This window comes from Amphibalanus amphitrite, unplaced genomic scaffold (assembly GCF_019059575.1).
Source record: "Amphibalanus amphitrite isolate SeventyFive unplaced genomic scaffold, NRLGWU_Aamphi_draft 000180F_arrow, whole genome shotgun sequence".
In the NCBI taxonomy this organism is placed as follows: domain Eukaryota; kingdom Metazoa; phylum Arthropoda; class Thecostraca; order Balanomorpha; family Balanidae; genus Amphibalanus; species Amphibalanus amphitrite.
This window is the reverse complement of record NW_024881675.1, coordinates 680,367-700,494: the sequence shown is the minus strand read 5'-3', so window position 1 is coordinate 700,494 and position 20,128 is coordinate 680,367. Positions and strand designations below refer to the sequence as shown.

General features: G+C 56.0%; 1 protein-coding gene across 1 annotated transcript in view; it reads left to right on the top strand.

The window, feature by feature from the left end:
* The window catches only part of LOC122384042 (GAS2-like protein pickled eggs), a 72,883-nt gene that overhangs the window by 35,226 nt on the left and 17,529 nt on the right, over positions 1 to 20,128 (top strand). Inside the window, exon 3 of the mRNA XM_043371009.1 lies at positions 19,545 to 19,652. Coding sequence (XP_043226944.1) covers positions 19,545 to 19,652 — 108 coding nt within the window. The remainder of the gene's footprint in view (positions 1 to 19,544; positions 19,653 to 20,128) is intronic.

Genomic DNA, 20,128 nt, shown 5'->3' with positions numbered 1-20,128 from the left:
CGAAGTTACTGCAGTGGCGGCTCCTGTGATGCCCCCGCGGTGACGGCTGCGGCTGCATGGCCAACTGACTCAACCCGTCCAGGGGGTCGCCGCGTCCCGACCGGCGCCCCGGGCGGGCGCCTCGCCGCCGGACCGCCCTGTGCGTCCCCGTCTGCCTGCGGACGCGGCTGCAGCCTCCGCCAGCCGGCCGCGACTTGTCACTGGGGGCGGGGGACGGGGGAGGGGGGGGGGGGCGGACGGGGGCGGTATCTTGTTTCCGCCCCAGCTCCGGCGCGCCGGGCGGCCGCCGATGTCTGCCCGGCTAGACGATGTTTATACGCATCCCGGCTGGTGCATGTCGCATCGCGGCCCGAGCTGCTATCGAGGAGACATCACTCGCCCCCTCTGCTGCCGACGCGCCCAACCACTCCGCCCCCGTCCCCACCTGGCCGCTGCTGAGGCTCGATAACCGACGTGTTCTCATTGTGCGTGCCGATGCGTCGTGGCCGGCTGGCCTTCCCGTCCGCCGCTCGAACTCCGAAGGCCGACAGGACCGGCGTGCGTGATATCTCCGATCGTGGCTGGTCAGATGGACCCGGGAGACAGAGCGATCAGTAAATAAATGCGAGGAGAATGTACATAATTCAGATTGTGCATGGTGTGGGAAACAAGGCGGGATTGGGCGGAGACGGGGCGGAGACGGGATGGAGACACTCCCAGATGGGCGGCACAGTCTTAAGACACGATCGGACGACAGGTCACGGCGGGTCATCACGAACGCTGTGCGCTCGGCGGGTCGTGACCGCTCCGTTTGCCACTGCGCTGTGGCGTGCCCGCCCCCACGCGGTCGTGCACCCCACTGAGAGGTCTTTTCAGCGACCATTTGAGCCGCGGAAGTGCCGGCGAGGTCAAGTGATGGGACCTGGTGTGAAGAGTTCCCTGGTAATTCAGCCGCACAAAGTCGTAAAGACTGATATATTATCTGCAGCACAAGTAGCAGCCTGGTTATATCTTGATCATTCCGGACTGCAAGTAGATTAAGAGTTTTAAGAATCGCATGCCTACGAATTGCCTCCATTTTGACTTGAGGTCTGTGTAGATGGGAACAGTGTAAACCGGATTTGATCCCAGGCTGGAAGTGATGTTCAACCACTTTTTATGCTTGGCAATCGCGCTGCGACCTTGTTGCTACGTTGCTGGGCGCTGGTCAGCCTGAAGCGCTGACTGTTTGATGTAAGTGTCTTTCTCTCTTCGTGACTCGTACGAGTATTTGGATACAGCCGGGATAAAAAGTTATCATCGCTGAGCGGTCTGAGTAGAAGTGTTTTGGTTGGACTGTCACGCCACTCGTCTCTAGTGCTGATATATTTGTTCGGCGCCGTCACGGGCCTTCTCCGTGTCGATGCTCCTCTCTCTGCCGATCGGGAGTGCGACGGAGATAGATGCGGCGAGAGGAGGCCAGCGGTGACCTCGAGGTGACCCCGGCCTGGGCAGGGTGACCTCGCTGTGACCCCAGCGGCCGGGGTCGCCAGTCAGCGCCTCGGCCACCAGTGATCCGTCATCTCCCGGTCCCTTATGGCGAGTGCCTCCGTCTGCGGCGCTGACGCGGCCGAATATGGCACGACCCGGACATGGAAGCGCCGGCGCGTCGGCCGCCACAGCCCGCGGCGCCGTCTCCCCGCCGCCCGACGCGTCGACGCCGTCGCGACGGGACCTGACTCACGCCAGGTAACGCTGACGCACCGACCTCGTCGCGGAATAATCCGCTGATTTCGCTGATTCCGTGGCTTCTCTGGCGGCGGGCCATTATATACTCGGCGCGTCTGACCCGCGGGGATGTTTCTTCGCTCTCCGACCGGCGGCTGTTTCTGCGGTGGCGCAGTGTTGGCTGCCACTCATCGCGGTCAGGGTCTGGCGCCGGCTGTCGGCGCTTCGTCTGGCGTCCTCGTTATAGCGAGATGTTCTTGCCGCGCCGCGCCGTGTTCTCCAGGGGTCGGCCCGGTCGACGGGGTCAGCTGATCGCCGACTCTGGTCGATCAGTCGGCCGACATCAAAGCGGGGAGTCGGCCCGACCACCGACCACACCCGCTGCTCTTGTGGCTCCTCCCGGGTGGAGCCCGCAGTCGGCCCGTCCTCTGGTGCAGGGAAATCCTGTTCCAGAAGGTCGTGGGAGCTGAAAAATATCGCCAAAATGGCTCGCTTACAGGGGGTAAAAAACACTCGCGGCATGCAGATGCAATCGCCACATCGGCCGCCAGGGAGTGCAGCGGAGCAGAGAAGCAAAAACCGGCCCGCTCGCAGATAAGGCTGAACCAAAATATACCGCGCTGCTGCAGCCATGAGTGGGAAACGGCTGACTGGGTCTGGAACGCCGATGGGAAACGAGACCCCGAGTTCTGCCATTCTCTAATCCGGGACGAGACAAGTTTTGGGTGTAAAACGGCGGCGTCCGGCAGACTTTGCTCGTCAGAGCTCCGGCGGGTCATCTCGAGCAGTGTCGGTCTCCCTGGGAGCGTCTGTCGTCCGTCCGCCCTCCGTCCGTCAGTATTCCGGGCCGCGGCGCAGGTGCCGGCCGGCGCGGCGGGCCCGATGTCAGCCGCTTTTTACCGACGCCATTTGAATGTGCCGAGCGGGTGGGTGGCCGTCGGGAGCCGGGCCCCCTGCGTGCCGCCGCGCTGATGGATCGGTCGAACCGGCGACATGGAAACCTCATCGGCTGACGCGGCGATGGTAGCTGATGGGATGATGGACCGATTGGCTGCCGAGAGTCACGACAGGCGACTCGAGTCATGAGCTGCTTATGACCTCACAAGACCACCGGTGGAGGTGCGAGTCATGTGACTCAGTGAGAAAAGATGGTCTGGAGAGGTCGTCGTGGTGCCAAGAGAGATCTTCCACAACTAGCTGGAGTGTTTGCGGCTGGGAAGGTGGCCTGGGGTGGGCCTTGAGTCATGCATTGCAAACACTGACGACTAATGCAAAGATCACGACTGCGCCTGACATAGCCTTATGCGCCCGTTGGATATTCAGATTAATAGTCAAGTCATGCACTGGTGGACTAGCAACTGCGGAATCTGCCGATCATAGAGACCATATTCTGAAGTCCGGACAAAAGCCGCTCGGTAACACCTGTAGGCCGCAGCATATGCAAATGTTGATAAACTAAACTGCATGTGTGGTGAGGTGACAACCTGTCCGATGCGATGTAGGACATGCATGCTCACATCACGCCACACGCTTAGGTACACCACACACTACACACTGACAAGAGCATTGTCAGGAGCGCAGTGTCATTGCTGCCCTCGGATGACTTTTGCAGTCTCACATACCACTTCATGGGCGCAGACCTGCAGGCTGCACCCATTCACTAGTGGCAGAGTCCCGTGTGACCGAGCCCGGACCTCCACCGGCGCGTCGGTCACCTCAGGAATACAATGACCGACGGGTGACAGTGTAGGGGCCGCGATGCCTCCCCGATAGCCAATGCCATCTGACGCACTGCGATGTCGCCGGGGCAGCTCGTCTTTTGCGGTCGGACGGTTATCGTATGCAGTGTCAGTGTTTGCAGAGCAGACGAAGGCGGTCCGGACTCCAGAGGCGTTGTGGGAGGCAGACGGGTGGGGCGGCGCCGGAAGGCTGTCTGCGTCGGTGTCGAGAGGGGAGGGGCCCACCGCCACATCAGCAGTTGTCGCTCCCCACATCTGGAGCGATCGTCTGCAGTGGTCGGAAGAGGAGTGCCAGCCGCGTCAGGAGAAGGCTGCACGGGAGGAAGGGGGAGGGGACGGCGAGCCCTGCAGCCCCGGCGGATAAAAATGCTGCCGCTCGCCTGCAGGCCGCTGGGGAAGGAAGGCCCTCCAACTGGGAGCTCAGCGTGAGACCGGCCGGCCGCAGCCGTGACCCTGGCGTGCCGGCAGGACCCGCTGCCGTGCGCGGCAGACGACCCCGCGCCCCTCGCCTGCCCGCCGCCGCGCCAGTAGCGTGATAAATTCATGCAATTGTGGGACGGCCTCCCGACCGGCCGGCCGCGCCGCTTATGGCAGGGAAAGGGGCGGGCCGCGGAGGGGTGAGTGGCCGCGATAGAGTGATAACTCGTTCGCAGGGCCGGCTGGCGCGCAGTTGGCCGGGCGTGGGCCGCGAGGGGTCAGGCAGATATCAAACCACGAATGGTGCCTCGGTGGGCGGCCAGCAGTACACTGACCATTCTGCAGGGGAACAGAGACGAACGGACCGCGCTGTGCATGGAACGAGAGTCTTCAGTTCGCAGCGTGCGCTGATCATGACGCAAGCATTCGATGCTTCAAACGTTTGTAATTCTTGCGTGGGCCTCACAGGGTCAAACTGGCTAATACAATAGCCGCGTGGGCCGTCCTGAAGCGTTTCGCATATGTCTGGCATTATGAGGGACCTGTCAAACCACATTTACCGTGTCAGTGTGTCAAGCGTGGGTTTGCTTTGAGGGACGACCTTCACACTGCGTCAGACAGACGTCGAAGCTCGGTCAAAGGCAGTCGCTCGCACTGCAGGGGTCTCCGGCGCCAGACCGCGGAATGCTGACGGCGCTGGTCCGGAAACGGGCTCAGCTCTGCTCGAAATTGAATGGCCCCCGTTCCGCTGCTGCGAACCAATTTCTGACCAATTCAGCTCCATCTCCCCAGAGCTGGCAGCTCGCGGGCGAACGAAAACGGGTCGGGCCGCCCCCGGAGCTCGGAATGGGACGGCCGGCGGTGCAGCGTGACTGCAGGGCTGGTGTTTCACAAGAGCGCTGCAGCCCGTCACCAACCATGCCCGCCGACAAGGCTGGCTGTGTTTGGCTGTGCCCGCTGTGTTTTTCTGTTTCACCGTCTCACGCCCGTCCGAGACGGCGCCCAAGGTCAGCTCGGCAGCCCACCAGCCGCCTTGTTACGGTCATAATGATGGCGCTCACCGGCGGTGTTCCAGTCAACACTGGAGCAGCGCGAGGAATCCCAAGTGCGCTCTGCGTGCGCCGGGCGTCTCAGCACTCGGACCACCCGGTAATCTGTTGATGCATCGCCGCTGGCTGCCGCTGTGAGCGCCCCGCACAGGGGCTGTGCCGCTCGTCCAGCTGCTGATGGTGTCACACGTAAACAATGTCCCTTCACCTGTCGCCGTGTCCCTGGCTGGTGACGGCACTGTCCGGGGAGTAATCCCGACGGCTCGGTGGCACTCGGACACCCTAATCTGCTCTGTGACGTCGCGTGACATCATAGTGATGCCGTCTGACGTTGCCGCTGTGTATGATGGATTTGGGATGGTCGGCGGGTGACAGTGTGAACACTAGAGAGAGCCTAGATCTAATTCTGCGTGCCGGGGTAACACCGGCTGACCCGGTGACCTGTCGGTCGCTCGGTGTGGCGGCGCCTCCGTGTGCGCGCCACTCTGGCTCGCGGACCACACAGCTCGCTCCTCTCCGAGTGCTGTCCCGTGCGCTCCGCCCCGCCGACCCGTATACCGGTGTGTATGCTAATCGTAACCGCTCAGAATCGGTCGGCTCGCCGGGCGGCAATTAAAACTTTCCCGTTTTCGGGAGGAGATGGTCCGGCCGACCGGTCCGCCGGGTCGCTGTCTGGGCGGTCGGGCGTCAGCTGGACGGACCGTATTTCGTATAGTTGGACCGCCGTCTGACCTGTCCCGCCCTCTGACCTGCCTCCCGATCCGTCTCCTGGAGAACAATTTGCTGTCTTCGGAGGCCAATTTGCGCCCGGTTTACCCGCTGGCCTGTCGCTCAGCGCGGCATGCCCTTCAACTGCAGCCGCCGCCGCCCCCGGGCGCGGCCGGCCGCTCTCCACGCCGTGAATATTTATTTGCGTGTGACCGCGGGCGGGGTCGGGTCCAGCCAGAGGTGCGACGTGACGTGACGCAGGCGTGACGTGACGCGACGCACAAACGTGACCGGCGTGACGATTGTGGGCTGACAGGTCAGGGCTGACCCTAGAGTGCCGTCGAATAGGCGTCGGTAGTTGTGGGCAGCCGCCAGAAGCCGACTCAGCCTTTAAGTTTGGGATAAGTTATTTATAATGGTGTTTGCGTAAGCAGTCCGAGCAGTCCGGACTTTTGCTGTAGGTCAGCTGAACGGATATAGCTTCCAACTGAAGTTAGCTCAGAACTGACCCTGGCTGGGCCTAAAACTAGTCAGCTCGACGGTGGTGCAGGCCACAGGCAGGGGCTTCCGAGTCTGCTCTGATCAATACCAGCAGCTTGTGACCTCTAAACGCCTATCTCTCCACCAGTAGAGAAGTCTGAACATCCTGCATTAGGCGCCTCAGCATCCGCTGTCTAATCCGCTCACATCCGTGTGGAAATCCCTGCGGATGACCATGGTTTGGAACCGCGGAGCGCCAGGAAAACGCCTTCTCGACCATACCCGAGCCGTTTTCAGTGGCAGTTACCGTCCACGTTGGGCCATCCGCCAACCAACCGCACCGAGACACCCTGATCGATCGCAATCAGATGTGACTGCGCCCGACGGCAGAAAAACTACCGGATCTTCGCCCTGCAGACGACGTCATCAATCGGTGCGAATGACGTCATCTGGTGGCGGCCCGAAGGACGGTATCGGTCGGCACTTCCCATCGTATAGGTACCTGGTCTTGAGTGACTTGAGATAAACAACGCTCTGCAAAGTCACCGTGCGTGGGTGATAATCCTGCAATTTATCGCACCGCCGGACGCCGGTGGTCCTCCAACACAGCGTCAGGGCGGGCAATGGACATGCTGCTCAACTATGATCCCATACCTGACACTAAACCTGCTTCCCGGTCCCTAGTCGACTCCATGGTACAAAGTATTGCTAGAAAGGTTGGGGCCGCACCAGAGAATAAGTGGCGTTGTCGACGTGATGTTCAGTTCACGCAAGTGCCTCGAGGACATTCGTCAATCGCTGCCACCATGACCGCCCGTCGCCCATGGGATCGTGCCCTCGGGCTACGATCGGTGTTCAACTTTGGTGTTCAATTGGTGTTTTCGTCACGGTATCAATCCCCGCCCAATTATGCTCTGAAACTGGGCCGATCGACGCCCGCCGTCATTTCCGACGCGTTCTGCCCATCATCACCGGTGTACGATGCGGGATAGATGCCAACAGTGCGTGAGGGCTCACGGCGAAGGCCAGGGTTGAGGCCGGTGAAGCCGAAGTTTCTATTTCGAATTAATAAGTTAAGTGGTGTTGAATATGAACGATTTAGGTTGTACCCGTCTACCTAGTTCATGGACTCGTAAATAAATAGATCACCTGTGTCCACCGTGTTATGCCATTTAATTTTTAGTTGGTGGTCTCTTCTATCTTAAAACGGTCGACGCGTTCGTGTCAGTTGTCCCAGGACTTCTGAGCACATATCAATAAGCGGTCTGTCAGTTGGTATGTCGAAGGACACGGTAACAGCATTCCGAACATCGCCGCCCTCATTAAATATTCGTCCTCAAGTCCCACTCATGGTATCGTTTTCCGTCTTTGCCGATCGCCGCTGTCTTCTCCCAGCTGCGGGTCTCTCTCACTGAGCGACGTGCCCTTGTGTCGTCTTCCCACGCGCGTCACGGATCCGCCCACCGGTCCTCTCCTCTCCAGACGGCGTGTCACGAGAGCCGCCATCCCGCTGACGCGTCTCCCACCATCAGCCCACCACCCGACGTCATCCCCCGCGGGAAACGTCGCTGATCCGCGTGGTGACGCACTTTGGCTCGCGCCCAGCTGACTCAGCTTGGACCTGGCCCACTGCCGGAGGACGGTACTTAGCGCAACAGTGGAGCCCGCTTCCATCCAGCCCTGATCCGTGTCGACCCCATTCAGTCATATCACATAATGCAGCCGTGCTGAGTAGGACTATCCCTCCCAACTCTCTGCTGCATTGTGCCTGCCCTCCTCTGCATCAGGCTTATCCTGACACCCACACGCCATCTCTATCCGGTCAGCACAAACCCTCTCCCCACCCTAGCTGACGTGGACCCGCTCCCCGCTCACCACCGATCACCGCGGAGCTCCCTCAGCTCTGACTCAGACCTCTCCGGTGACCTGTCTGCCCCTGGTTTCCCCACTGACTACACCATACAGTTCCTTCAAAGGAATGTCGCGCCCACATCTCGACATACCTGTGAGCCCCACCGGATGGGACCGTTTTACTTTCGGCGCCAGCCTGGCGGAGCGGCGGTCAGTTTTTCTCCCTGGGTCGGTCTAGCTGGTATTGAAGATGAGTGATTTCCTTGGCACGAATACCTGGGCGTCCTCATGATCCTCGCCGCAGGCTGATGATGTCGGTCTGATGACCCCAGGCTAGTGGAGCAGACGGAGCGGCACGGTCGATCCGTGGATGTCTGGCATACCGCGGCTGCCTGGCTCAGACGAGGGTCATCGCTGGGCTCTTGTGCTGGTCGTGGCTTGGTGTGACGATGTGTCGGGCTTTGAGAGGCACCTGATAGGTGCTGGACAAAACCGTAAAACTTCTTAGATGGGCCGCAACTGGCACAGGAGCTGGGAGACGTTAGTGTGACGACATCGTGTTGATATGTATTCGTTCCATGCTGTAAGGTCGCGCTTATTAAAACAGTCAGGTGAGATGGGCTTAAAAACTACGCCAATTTAAACGCATGAAAAATGGGGAAAAGTTCTACAGGATGTCGTACAACAATGCCCAGAGGAGAGGGCTTTTGTGGCGGCCTCGTTACCTGTCTCGTCATCTTGATAACGGATTGCACAAATCAAGATAGGCGATCTTAATTACATTGTGTAGCGCCGCCATGCATACGCCCGCGCTTCTGTTTTTAATTACGCCGTGTTGCACAGCCCGAGAGCGGCCAATGAGAGACGATGGTCTGCCCCGCCCTCGGGCGATTGTTTGCCGAGCGGTTTCGACAGACGGTCTCATCTTGTTGGTCAGTGCTCGTATCTTCCAAGACCTGTCCATGATATCCGACCCGCTCATAGGTGCGACAGGACGTTCACTTTCCTTTTCAGCATAACAGATTGATGTTTGGTCATGTCGCCCTCACATGTCTTGTTTTTGTCCTCGCCGATACGAAGTGAACTATCGCTGTCGGCGGCCACGCCTGCCGGTTTCATTCTGACACCTTTGGAGACAGCTGTTTTTCCCGACTGCCTCGATCGACCGCGGTCGGTGCGCCGAGTCGGTCGATCGAGCCCCGGCCAGCTGACCCGGTGCCCTCCTCCGCTCATCCTCCATTGACTCCGAGTCACGAGTGCCGACTCCAACTCGGGGCCGCAGGAGTGTGTCTTTGACCGAGGCGTCTCTGACCGCGGCGGGGTGCGTCTCCGTCCATGGCGCGGTGAGCCGTGTCGGCACGCGGTAGGTACCGGTTCCGGCTGCCGCTCCGCCGGTTCCGCTCGGGGGTCACGGGCCGCGCGTCGCTCTTGACACACTGACTCCGGGGCGGCGGAGTCAAGGCCGCGCGCGCTGGAGCGAGGCGCCACGCAACTCTCGGATACCGCCCGGGGCCCGCAGGTGCGCCCGGTGCCGACTCGAGCCGGGAAGTTCGACGCTCCGTCCCGCGGCCGTGCCAGTCGTACCAGCCGCGCACCGTTGCGTGGCGCTGAAGCTCGGATGAGCACGCTGAAGAAAATTGTCATAACATGAAGCCCACGCTGGCCGCATGGGCTCCGCGATCACGCTCTGTCTTTGTGAATTAGTGATCATGGCGTGCTACTATGTGCACTGTGCACAGATTCTCGCTGCATTTCTTATAGTCACTGCAGCGTCTGTCTGTTACCAGGGAATATATTGTTGTAAACATTGAATGGCGGCCACTTTTGGCAGTGCTACAAGTTATGCATGCTGGGAATGGCCAAGTCGAGTCCTCGCCATATCCGGTCGTGGCGTGTTCCATATGCTCGTGAGTCCTACACCGTTTTTTAACTCACGATTGCCGAATGCCGACCATTTTCGGGAACACTATCAGTGCGACGTGCATGGGGACTGGGGAGCGGGCACAGCAGTGTTATTTCGGCTGCGCGGCTTACCTTCAGAAGGCGAATGTTTGATGGAAGCACTATCAGATCAGAGACGTCGCCTGTCGTGTCGCTGAAGGTCCCTTGTCCCGTTCTTCGGTGACCACAGTTGCGTGCTTGCACAATGACTGCGGTTCGATCGGTGACACAGACTCGCCAGGAATGCCGCACCTCCGATGACTTCATCAAAGCCGCCAACTTTGCACTGACTTTGCAGGATGTCGTGCCACTGCCCATCGATGCTTTCATACAGCACAGAGCTTGGTCATGACGCCATCCTGTACCACGAAAACGTTTTAGCGCATCGTTTTAGAAGAAATCGAAAAGACCCGGTTGCAGGTGTACACATGGGCGCCCGCGCATTGCAAAATACAAACACAACTGGTGTCAGCATTGTCGCGTGCTGACGGGCTGTGGGCCGTCTCAACAGCCCTGTTTGCGCGTGGCCGTGTTTTCCAGGCCTGCTGAGCGCAGCTGAGGCGTCTCACATTCGGACGCCGCTCCGGTTACGGGCCGCGGGCGCATTTAGAAGCCGGGTGCGTGACCGCTGACCGGCGGCGGCGGCGCACGTGCGTCGGTAATTGACACATTGGCTCGGCCGAACGGGGTCGGCGACTGCGGCCGGCCGGCGGCGACGTATAGGCGGATCGCAGGCCAGCTCGGCGGCGACGGAGGCGGATCGCCGGCCGCGCAGGCTATCCGTTTCCGGCCACAGTGGTATCAGGCGGTGACGAGGCCGCTCTTACACGGCTTCCGGTCAGGGCCGATACCGAGCTGATGCGCACGACGGCCTGTACTGACGGGGGGGGGGGGGGTGACGGTGGGAAAGGCGGGCTTGCCGAAGGCGAGTTCACATGTGTATTGACACTGTCGTCATGACTTGGGTGCCTTGCGTTGTGAGCGGTGCAGATAATGGTGCAAAGTTGCAACAGAAAGTTATCGGACACATCAGATGTTCATGGTCTATATATTGTGAAATCTAATGAAAAATGTGATATAGGATGCCGGTCGAATCATATACCTATTGTTTCTCATGAATCGTCCAGTTTCATACAGAAAAGTTCTGGGTAGTAGTGGATATTTTTTTTCGAAGTGTGACGGAAGCCACATTTTTTCGAATCACAGCTTACAGGAATTGACAGAATCATAAGGCATGCATATTGGTGTGAGACTAAAAGCCAAACACGCAAAAGTGAAATCATCCGCACTGTGGCAGTGCGCGCGAGCGAGAGAGAGGTAGTCGATGGAAATGTAGAGTTGTTATGCGGAGTGGCTCCGCCGAGGGTATTATCATTTAGGAACTGATCCCTCAACTGAGGCACAACCGGACCACCCACAACACCGAGTCGACAGACCGGCAGAGGTGCGTACAACCGTTGTTTCCTTTGAGCTTGGGCGAAATTATCCGCACTGTGGCAGTGCGCGCGAGCGAGAGAGAGGTAGTCGATGGAAATGTATGCACTGGTGGCCGGGAGTGCGTGAGAAACGTAACTTCAGCGGAAGAGAGTTACAACGTAAATGGGGTCAGAAGGACACCCAGTGCCAATTTGCTTAGAATTCGGGGACTTAAAGGGGTTAACACCTCATTATGCGCGCATAAGTACCAAGCAGGGTATAAACTCACCTCAGGAGATAACCATGCAATTTTCAGCGCCACTGGGGGGATTAGATGGAAACGGGAGGGTCGGTTTGTCTCGCCGAATGTTCTTCGTAGATGTATGCATGATCGAATAAATGTGCGTGCGCGGATGAAAGGGAGTAACGAATGGTTATATTAAGGACCAGTGGGAGCTAGACACTCATGCTCGAATTGCATTTATTTCTCTGATGGGATAGAGCCCTTGGCATCGAACGGATACGAAATGGGAACATGGGAAGGCCTTGCCCTGGGATTTAAAGCCAAGCAATTCCAGCAGCCGGTGGCAAATCCCATCCCTTCCAAATTGAACCCATTCCTCCCCGAGCAGTGAAGGCCATATGTTGTAAGGAAATTGCAAGCCTCTCAAATAAATTTGTACTGCACGACGGCGGAGCTGGTGCCAAGTGGGAATCGGACAGGCGTTAAAGAGGAGACGGTCCACCTGCCCACCCGGTGTCGTCCTCCGAGGCGGACGATCACACCGCTAACTGCCACCCGTCACTCACACGGCACATGTGCACCGCAAAGCCGCCCAGCAGCACCGCTACAGTACTGGCGCCCTAAACGTGGGGCATTGCAATTATCTTTCAACACGAAGTCAGCAGAGTTGCTTGAACCGAAGAACCCAGAAAACGAAGATGCAGACACGACACTAAACGCAGACAAGTATCATGCTGAGGGAAGACGCAAATAAAGTGAAAGATAAGCAAATTAGATTCTACAAACAGCAAGATGTGGGGAAGAAAATGTACTGAACAATGCTTGAAAAACCATCGAGACGAAAAATGCAGAGCGCCGACATAGCGATCGACTGGAACCGGATACGGAGGCTCTTCACACAGAAGAGAGAAGGCAGGAGATGCAAAAATGGAGCAGGCAAAGTATATCTCCGCTCCGATGACAGTCGACTGGAAAAGACAAGCAAGCAGTCTCCATATATAGGCAGGAATGCAGCTCTCTCGCATTCTGCTAAAATCACTACTCATTACCAAAATCCCGATTCGGTCAGCGAAAGCAGCAAATTTTCCCCTTCAATGCAATGTCCCTTAAAAACAGTATTCCTTCCGTCTTTCTTGAACAAGAACGGAAATCAAGAAGCAACCTGCCCTGACAGCAAGTCATCTAGTCAGCTCAGCCGAACACGTCATCATTAATTTACTGATCTGTCATCTTTTCCAATTATTCCAGCCTTCCCACGATGCGAAGGTCCAGCCCTTCCAACCCTAAGGAATATCCAACCATCCGTCAATCAAGAACCGCGGCTCAATGTCCGCTCAGAATACCTCTCTCATGTCTAACAGCAGGCACGGGCGTCACCATAAGCCTTGCCGCCTCACTACGAGAGCCGACTGGAGCCGAGGACGACAGACGGGGCGGAATGCGGCATGCAGTACGAGCAAGAGAAGGCACACGCCGAATCGCTGGACTTCAACACTCCGGGGGGACACCGGACACCAGCCTGCATTCTTGGAAGCTGGAGCAGCAGCGGTCAAACAGTAGGTGGGGTGGAGTGTTCGAGGATAGAATCATGTGACATGTCATTGCGGCGTTGTAGTAAAAAATAAGGGGGCTTTGTGTAGGCGAGCTGTAGGGAGATTAGGTAAAATAATGTTTGCTTTATTGTTACTAGGTAAAACACACCTACTGTTTGCTCCGTGTAAAAGCATAGGAACAATGGCATTCTCTATCGTTGCGTCGGCGTTAAAAGCAATGTTACAATCGATCGCGTGAACAATGTTTAGATGGTTTGACTATGTCTGTATGTTGGCCCAAAAACAATAACCCTAGACATGAACCATCAGCCGGCATCAGCCCACGATTAGTGTACACGAACACAGCTAGAGAAGAAAGGAGTCAATGAAAAAAAATATGCTCAAAGGACAAACACAGACAAGAGAAAAAAACACAACAAGAGTCAAAAACAGATAAATCGTGACGATGACTGAAGAAACCCAGCCTGCATTGGACATACGCACAAACACACACACATGCACACAAACACACACACACACGAAGAAACAAAATTGTGGGGGCACAATTTAAAAGAAATGAGCCTGAAAATGTGACGGAAGCCACATTTTTTCGAATCACAGCTTACAGGAATTGACAGAATCATAAGGCATGCATATTGGTGTGAGACTAAAAGCCAAACACGCAAAAGTGAAATCATCTGAGAAGAACGGCGCTTCAATTCCCGACACCTTCATGGATAACGCGGGTCAACAGGGCGCAGGCGGCAGATGGCCTACCCCACCTGGACCCGACGTAGCGCCGACCCCTCTTATCGGTCGCACGCCAATTGGGTGGCCACGCCAAAAACGGGCTACACCTGGCACTGCAGAGGTGTAAACACTGCCGCCTCCCCGCCCGCATCTACAGGAAAAGCTCATAACGGAACTTTATCTCTCCAAAGCGCAATCGGCCGGCATCCTGTGCGCCAACCCTCTGCACCTGCGCCTGGGATATCGCCACCGGCACCGCCTCGACCATGGATCGACACCGGTGTGAGCATGTCAAACAAGAAACAGCTGACGCAGGGACCCCTCGGGCCGTATCATGCCGCAAGTGCCGCAAATAGAAGGCGTCAAGCCATCAAAATTACACTCACGCCGACGAAGTTATCAGCCGCCGACAGATGCTAACCAAAAGTCCCAGTCACCCTCCCTGCGGAATCGGAGGTGCAAATATGTACGTCCAGAAGAGCAGATGTTCCGTGCCGAGAGTGGGACACGCCAATGCCCATATCTGGCATTCACCTGACGAGCAGCGACGCCGACGGTCGGGGACTTCTGATACTGGACGGCAGCTGGGACAAATGAGCGTCCAGCAAACAGAGTAATAACTGACGAATTCGCTAATATCACAAGCGTTCGGCCAAAACAGGAACAGCTGGGAAGTTCAATGACCATGGCGGACCATACATATGAACCAATACCCGAGATATCGTGATTACAACCAAACCAAGCAATAAGCGCCGACGCCGGACAGGGTACCTCAGCTTCCCAGCAGAACAAAGGTGTGCACGACAGATGGCAAGAAGATAGCAAAAGTGATAAGCACTGCACCCGGCCCAATTACAACCAGCTGGGAGAAAGTCGATAACCAGGACCGATGCCACTCGTGAGTCATCATACAGATAAAGATACTAGGCCTATCACGCCACACCGACGAATATCTAGCCATGCTTATCACACCTGGAACACCAACGCGATAGTAATCTGGGTATAAAGGAACGAGGCAGTCATGGAGGAGGTACCGAGGAGTGCACAGGGCACCGGAGTGCACGGAGCATCTAGTCCGACCGAGGAGTGCACGGAGCATCTAGTCCGACCGAGGAGTGCACAGGGCACCGGAGTGCACGGAGCATCTAGTCCGACCGAGGAGTGCACAGGGCACCGGAGTGCACGGAGCATCTAGTCCGATCGAGGAGTGCACAGGACACCGGAGTGCACGGAGCATCGAGTCCGGCTGGGCGGAGCGCAGAGGACACGGCAGTGCACGGAGGATGGAGTACGACGGGAGGAGCGCGACGGGCGGCAGCTGACGAGGGAAGATCCAGTACAACAGTGATCGAGAGCTGGATCGAGGAAAGTGCACGCTCTCAGCCATCGACAACGGACGAACTGCTATCATCAGCGACCTCTCGGTGACCGGCTTGGTCAACAACGCCGTTCAAGTAAGAATTGCCACAGAAAGGAAGACTGCTCAATCCTTGCCAACATGCAATCATTCAGCTCCCGTCCCTCACATATTCACTCCGTGATTCGCACCAACCGGCTGATGGTTCAGGGCTACCTTTCTCGGGCTGAGCGTGATGATTAGGCGTAACGACAACACCATGTAAGCTTCTTTTTTAAAGGGGGGGGGGCAAAGCGTTGATTGGGTAAATTTATTGGGTGTCTCAAATAGGACTCGGGGACTCAGTTTTTAATTGGATCGCTGTCGAATCATTGCGTCAGGGCTGGTCGGAAATGACGAATTATGTTGCGCGATGGAAAGGGTTGCGCGGGTGTGTAGATTTGGGTAACAGATATGCGCGATGCTATTCTTGTTTTGAAACAAAATCGAATCGAGGGTACGTCTGGTAATCATGAGGCCTCCGCTTGAATTCTAACTTATTTTATTCCAAAGTGTATTGCGTGAATAAAAACTCTGAAAGTTTATCGGCATGAGTGTAAGGAAGGTCAGCAGGGGATGATAAATCTAACGGGCATGAACATCTAGCCAAATGTGAGCGAGTATGGGGAAACATCGAAATGGACCACCCCATGACAATTTTCTCATAATCCGGTCTCTCTCTCTCTCTCTCTCTCTCTCTCTCTCTCTCTCTCTCTCTCTCTCTCTCTCTCTCTCTCTCTCTCTCTCTCTCTCTCTCTCTCTCTCTCTCTCTCTCTCTCTCTCTCTCTCCCTCTCCCTCTCCCTCTCCCTCTCCCTCTCTCCCTCTCTCTCTCCCTCTCCCTCTCCCTCTCCCTCTCTCTCTCTCTCCCTCTCTCTCTCTCTCTCTCTCTCTCTCTCTCTCTCTCTCTCTCTCTCTCTCTCTCCCTCTGCTGTATTCTCTATATTGCTCCCAATGATTGTACCATATATCGACGCGATTGCACTAAACCATACAACAAAGTAGGATAAAGACCGAGACAATCCAACTAGCCGGAAAGAGGCTGGTTCGAGCCAGGCCCCTGTGCCTGTTTTGACTCTGCTGACGCCGTCGATCACTGCGAGATGGAAAATGAGTATTCCGTGACTCGATGAATTCTACTGCGTATTCCCATGAAGTATAGCAAAGGCACCGAGCGGCTAGCCGTCCGTGTCGGCCGGACTTTGAAGGGCTAGGGCTAATATGTAAGAGTGTAAGAGCGATAAACGAGGGCAAGGTTGTCGAGTCATAATGTCGCGGAGTGGCTCCGCCGAGGTGTTCAGAAGAAACACAGAGTTATGGTTTCGCGGAGTGGCTCCGCCGAGAGTATAAACATTTAGGAACTTATCCCTCAACTGAAGCACAACCGGACCACCCACAACACCGAGTCGACAGACCGGCAGAGGTGCGTACAACCGCTGTTTCCTTTGAGCTTTGGCGAAATCATCCGCACTGTGGCAGTGCGCGCGAGCGAGAGAGAGGTAGTCGATGGAAATGTAGAGTTGTTATGCGGAGTGGCTCCGCCGAGGGTATTATCATTTAGGAACTGATCCCTCAACTGAGGCACAACCGGACCACCCACAACACCGAGTCGACAGACCGGCAGAGGTGCGTACAACCGTTGTTTCCTTTGAGCTTGGGCGAAATTATCCGCACTGTGGCAGTGCGCGCGAGCGAGAGAGAGGTAGTCGATGGAAATGTATGCACTGGTGGCCGGGAGTGCGTGAGAAACGTAACTTCAGCGGAAGAGAGTTACAACGTAAATGGGGTCAGAAGGACACCCAGTGCCAATTTGCTTAGAATTCGGGGACTTAAAGGGGTTAACACCTCATTATGCGCGCATAAGTACCAAGCAGGGTATAAACTCACCTCAGGAGATAACCATGCAATTTTCAGCGCCACTGGGGGGATTAGATGGAAACGGGAGGGTCGGTTTGTCTAGCCGAATGTTCTTCGTAGATGTATGCATGATCGAATAAATGTGCGTGCGCGGATGAAAGGGAGTAACGAATGGTTATATTAAGGACCAGTGGGAGCTAGACACTCATGCTCGAATTGCATTTATTTCTCTGATGGGATAGAGCCCTTGGCATCGAACGGATACGAAATGGGAACATGGGAAGGCCTTGCCCTGGGATTTAAAGCCAAGCAATTCCAGCAGCCGGTGGCAAATCCCATCCCTTCCAAATTGAACCCATTCCTCCCCGAGCAGTGAAGGCTATATGTTGTAAGGAAATTGCAAGCCTCTCAAATAAATTTGTACTGCACGACGGCGGAGCTGGTGCCAAGTGGGAATCGGACAGGCGTTAAAGAGGAGACGGTCCACCTGCCCACCCGGTGTCGTCCTCCGAGGCGGACGATCACACCGCTAACTGCCACCCGTCACTCACACGGCACATGTGCACCGCAAAGCCGCCCAGCAGCACCGCTACAGAAGCAGTCATGCTTTCTCTGGCTCTTTCCTGGCGTCGGCTGCTGGATTTTAAATTTTACGCTATCAGTCTTATCCTTGGTCCACTTTGTCCTACCAACGGAGATCACAGCGAAGGCGGAAGCGTTTTCTGGGCTGCCCTTCGTAAAGATAAACTATACATCGGACGGACGGCGCGTGCGTCCCGCCGCGTTTCCTAGTTGGGCCCGGAACAGCCAAACGAGCGAGCGGCCGGCGGCGAGACGAAGCGCCGATAGCGCGTTTGTGCCGCCCTATCACGGCCTCGTCATCATTCACGTGTTTCGGCCGTCTGAAAATGGCGTCAGATCTGCGGTGAGATCGACGTTTGGATGGTGCCGCTATAGCGGGCCGCGTCAGATGTGCGTCCGATTGGGGCAGGAGGTCACATGTCAATAGGTGACCCGGGTGGACCGTTAGCTGGACCGGTCAGGTCAGGCCGGTTGTTGGTCGGTAGAATGGGTCAGTGAAGTCTTGACGGACTGGACAGACTGTCAGGATTTGACAGTATGAGAGCGCAGCTGCCTGTCGACGTGGGTCGCTCCGATGTCAAAGTCTGCTTCGCTATCTGATAAACGAGTAACTCGGTAACTCGTCTTGGCCAGACTGGACTGTCATCCGACCCGCGCGATCCTCTCTTGTCAGACGACACCCCCCTCATTAGACCCGGGGCTCCGACGGGCGCTGCGTCCTACCCCGACCCATCCTACGACCTCCTCCCGGCGCCTGCAGGGGCGTCGAGGTGTCATCTCGCCGCCCGTCGGACCATCTCAGCCCGAAACTGACGCTCGGCACTGAGACATCTGGCGATCACAATACTCCAGCTGCAGCCCAGCTGAATCCAGCCTCCCCTCCCCTCCCCAGTGGAGACACGTGCCTGGCGACCCCGGACTCTGACCCGTCGCCCCCGGACTCCGCCCCCCCCCGTCCTCTCGTCTCGGCGATAACGCACTCAGAGAGGGGGCAGCGCGTGTCGTGCGTACCAAATGGTGCCGCCGGCGATGGGAAGTGGAGGGGGAGGGGAGGGGGGAGGATGATGAAAGCCGGCGGCATTGCGGTTTCCGCCGAGTGTTGATACAAAGGAACAGTGGCTGGAACAATGTGACGGTCGCCGCGATTGGGAAATGCAGGGAGTGAAGGCGGCAAGGAACGGTCTTCGTTTGTGTCTGCAATTAAATCACGCCGACTGCTTGTGGCAAGAGCTTGACAGAGCCCATTGCACCATCATGCTCCTCCCTCCAAAAATATTTGTATTATATTGCAATCTTACTGATCGATAGTCGTTGCTTTCAATTGTTAGAGCTATTTCTTTTAAATTTTCTGTTTTATGATAGAATGTTGGACCTTTTCTTGTCGGCTGTTATCCTGGGATATGTCATGTCATGTAACTTTCAGTCTTCTCAACCGGACAAAACGGGACAATGATATATTCGGCTGTCTTCTCATTTTACTGAATATGAGCTGAATTACGATTTAATCATACACAATACCATCCGGGATTGTGAGAGAGCTGGACATGTGACGCAAGCCATAGCGCTGTGTCTGTGGGAATTGGCGGATTGCAACGTGCAATGTCGCCAATTGCACCAGACTCCCGATGTTCCCATGCATAAATGCAGGTTTAGCAGCTCATGCCCGCATTGGCCAACTCAATAATCATAAAAGGTTGCGTATAGAGGCAAACCTAAAATATTCGTTTTTCTGTTCCTATCCTCGCATCAGGTCTTACCGGTCCTCAAAGGCTTCAGTCCACTTCTCATGAGTTTAATCAACGTGCGCTCTGCTACGTGTGAAACGTTGCGGTCGATTTAACACCGCAACCATCGTGCTAGAGATCTGACCCGTGTTTGTCTGTCTGTGTGTTCTGCAGGTGCGTGACCTGGTGGAGCGGTGCTCCTGCCCCAGCCAGTTCCCCATGATCCGCGTCTCCGAGGGCAAGTACCGCATCGGAGACACCAAGACCCTCATCTTTGTACGGGTGAGTACCGGAATCTCGTGCGTCTGTGTTGGAAGGGGAAGGGCAAGACGGGCGCAGTGCGGTTTGGTTTTAACTCGACATGGCTGGGGCATTCCACGATAGATCGTACCAGGCCCGTCACCCTCATCTCTCAGATTTGAATGAAAATTGGTACTAGGGGTAATCATAGGCTACAAAAACGCCTGTCAAAGTTTCAGACTTCTCAGTCGAAAACTTTTTGAGCTACATTGCATAATATTTTCTAAACTTCAGATTGTAAGGGTGAGTTTGATGAGCTATAACTCAAAAACGAACTAAGCAAGCAACAAACGGTAAACAGCTTTGAACTAACGATGAATCAAAGATTAATACGGCTTTTTTAAAATTGGAAGGAAAAGCTTAACATATTGAGAAAAGTCGTAATACTTTTTTTAAATTGTATATCTCGGCCCTTGGGACCAAAATTTTTGCCATTTTTATTTCTTCAAAATAAAGTT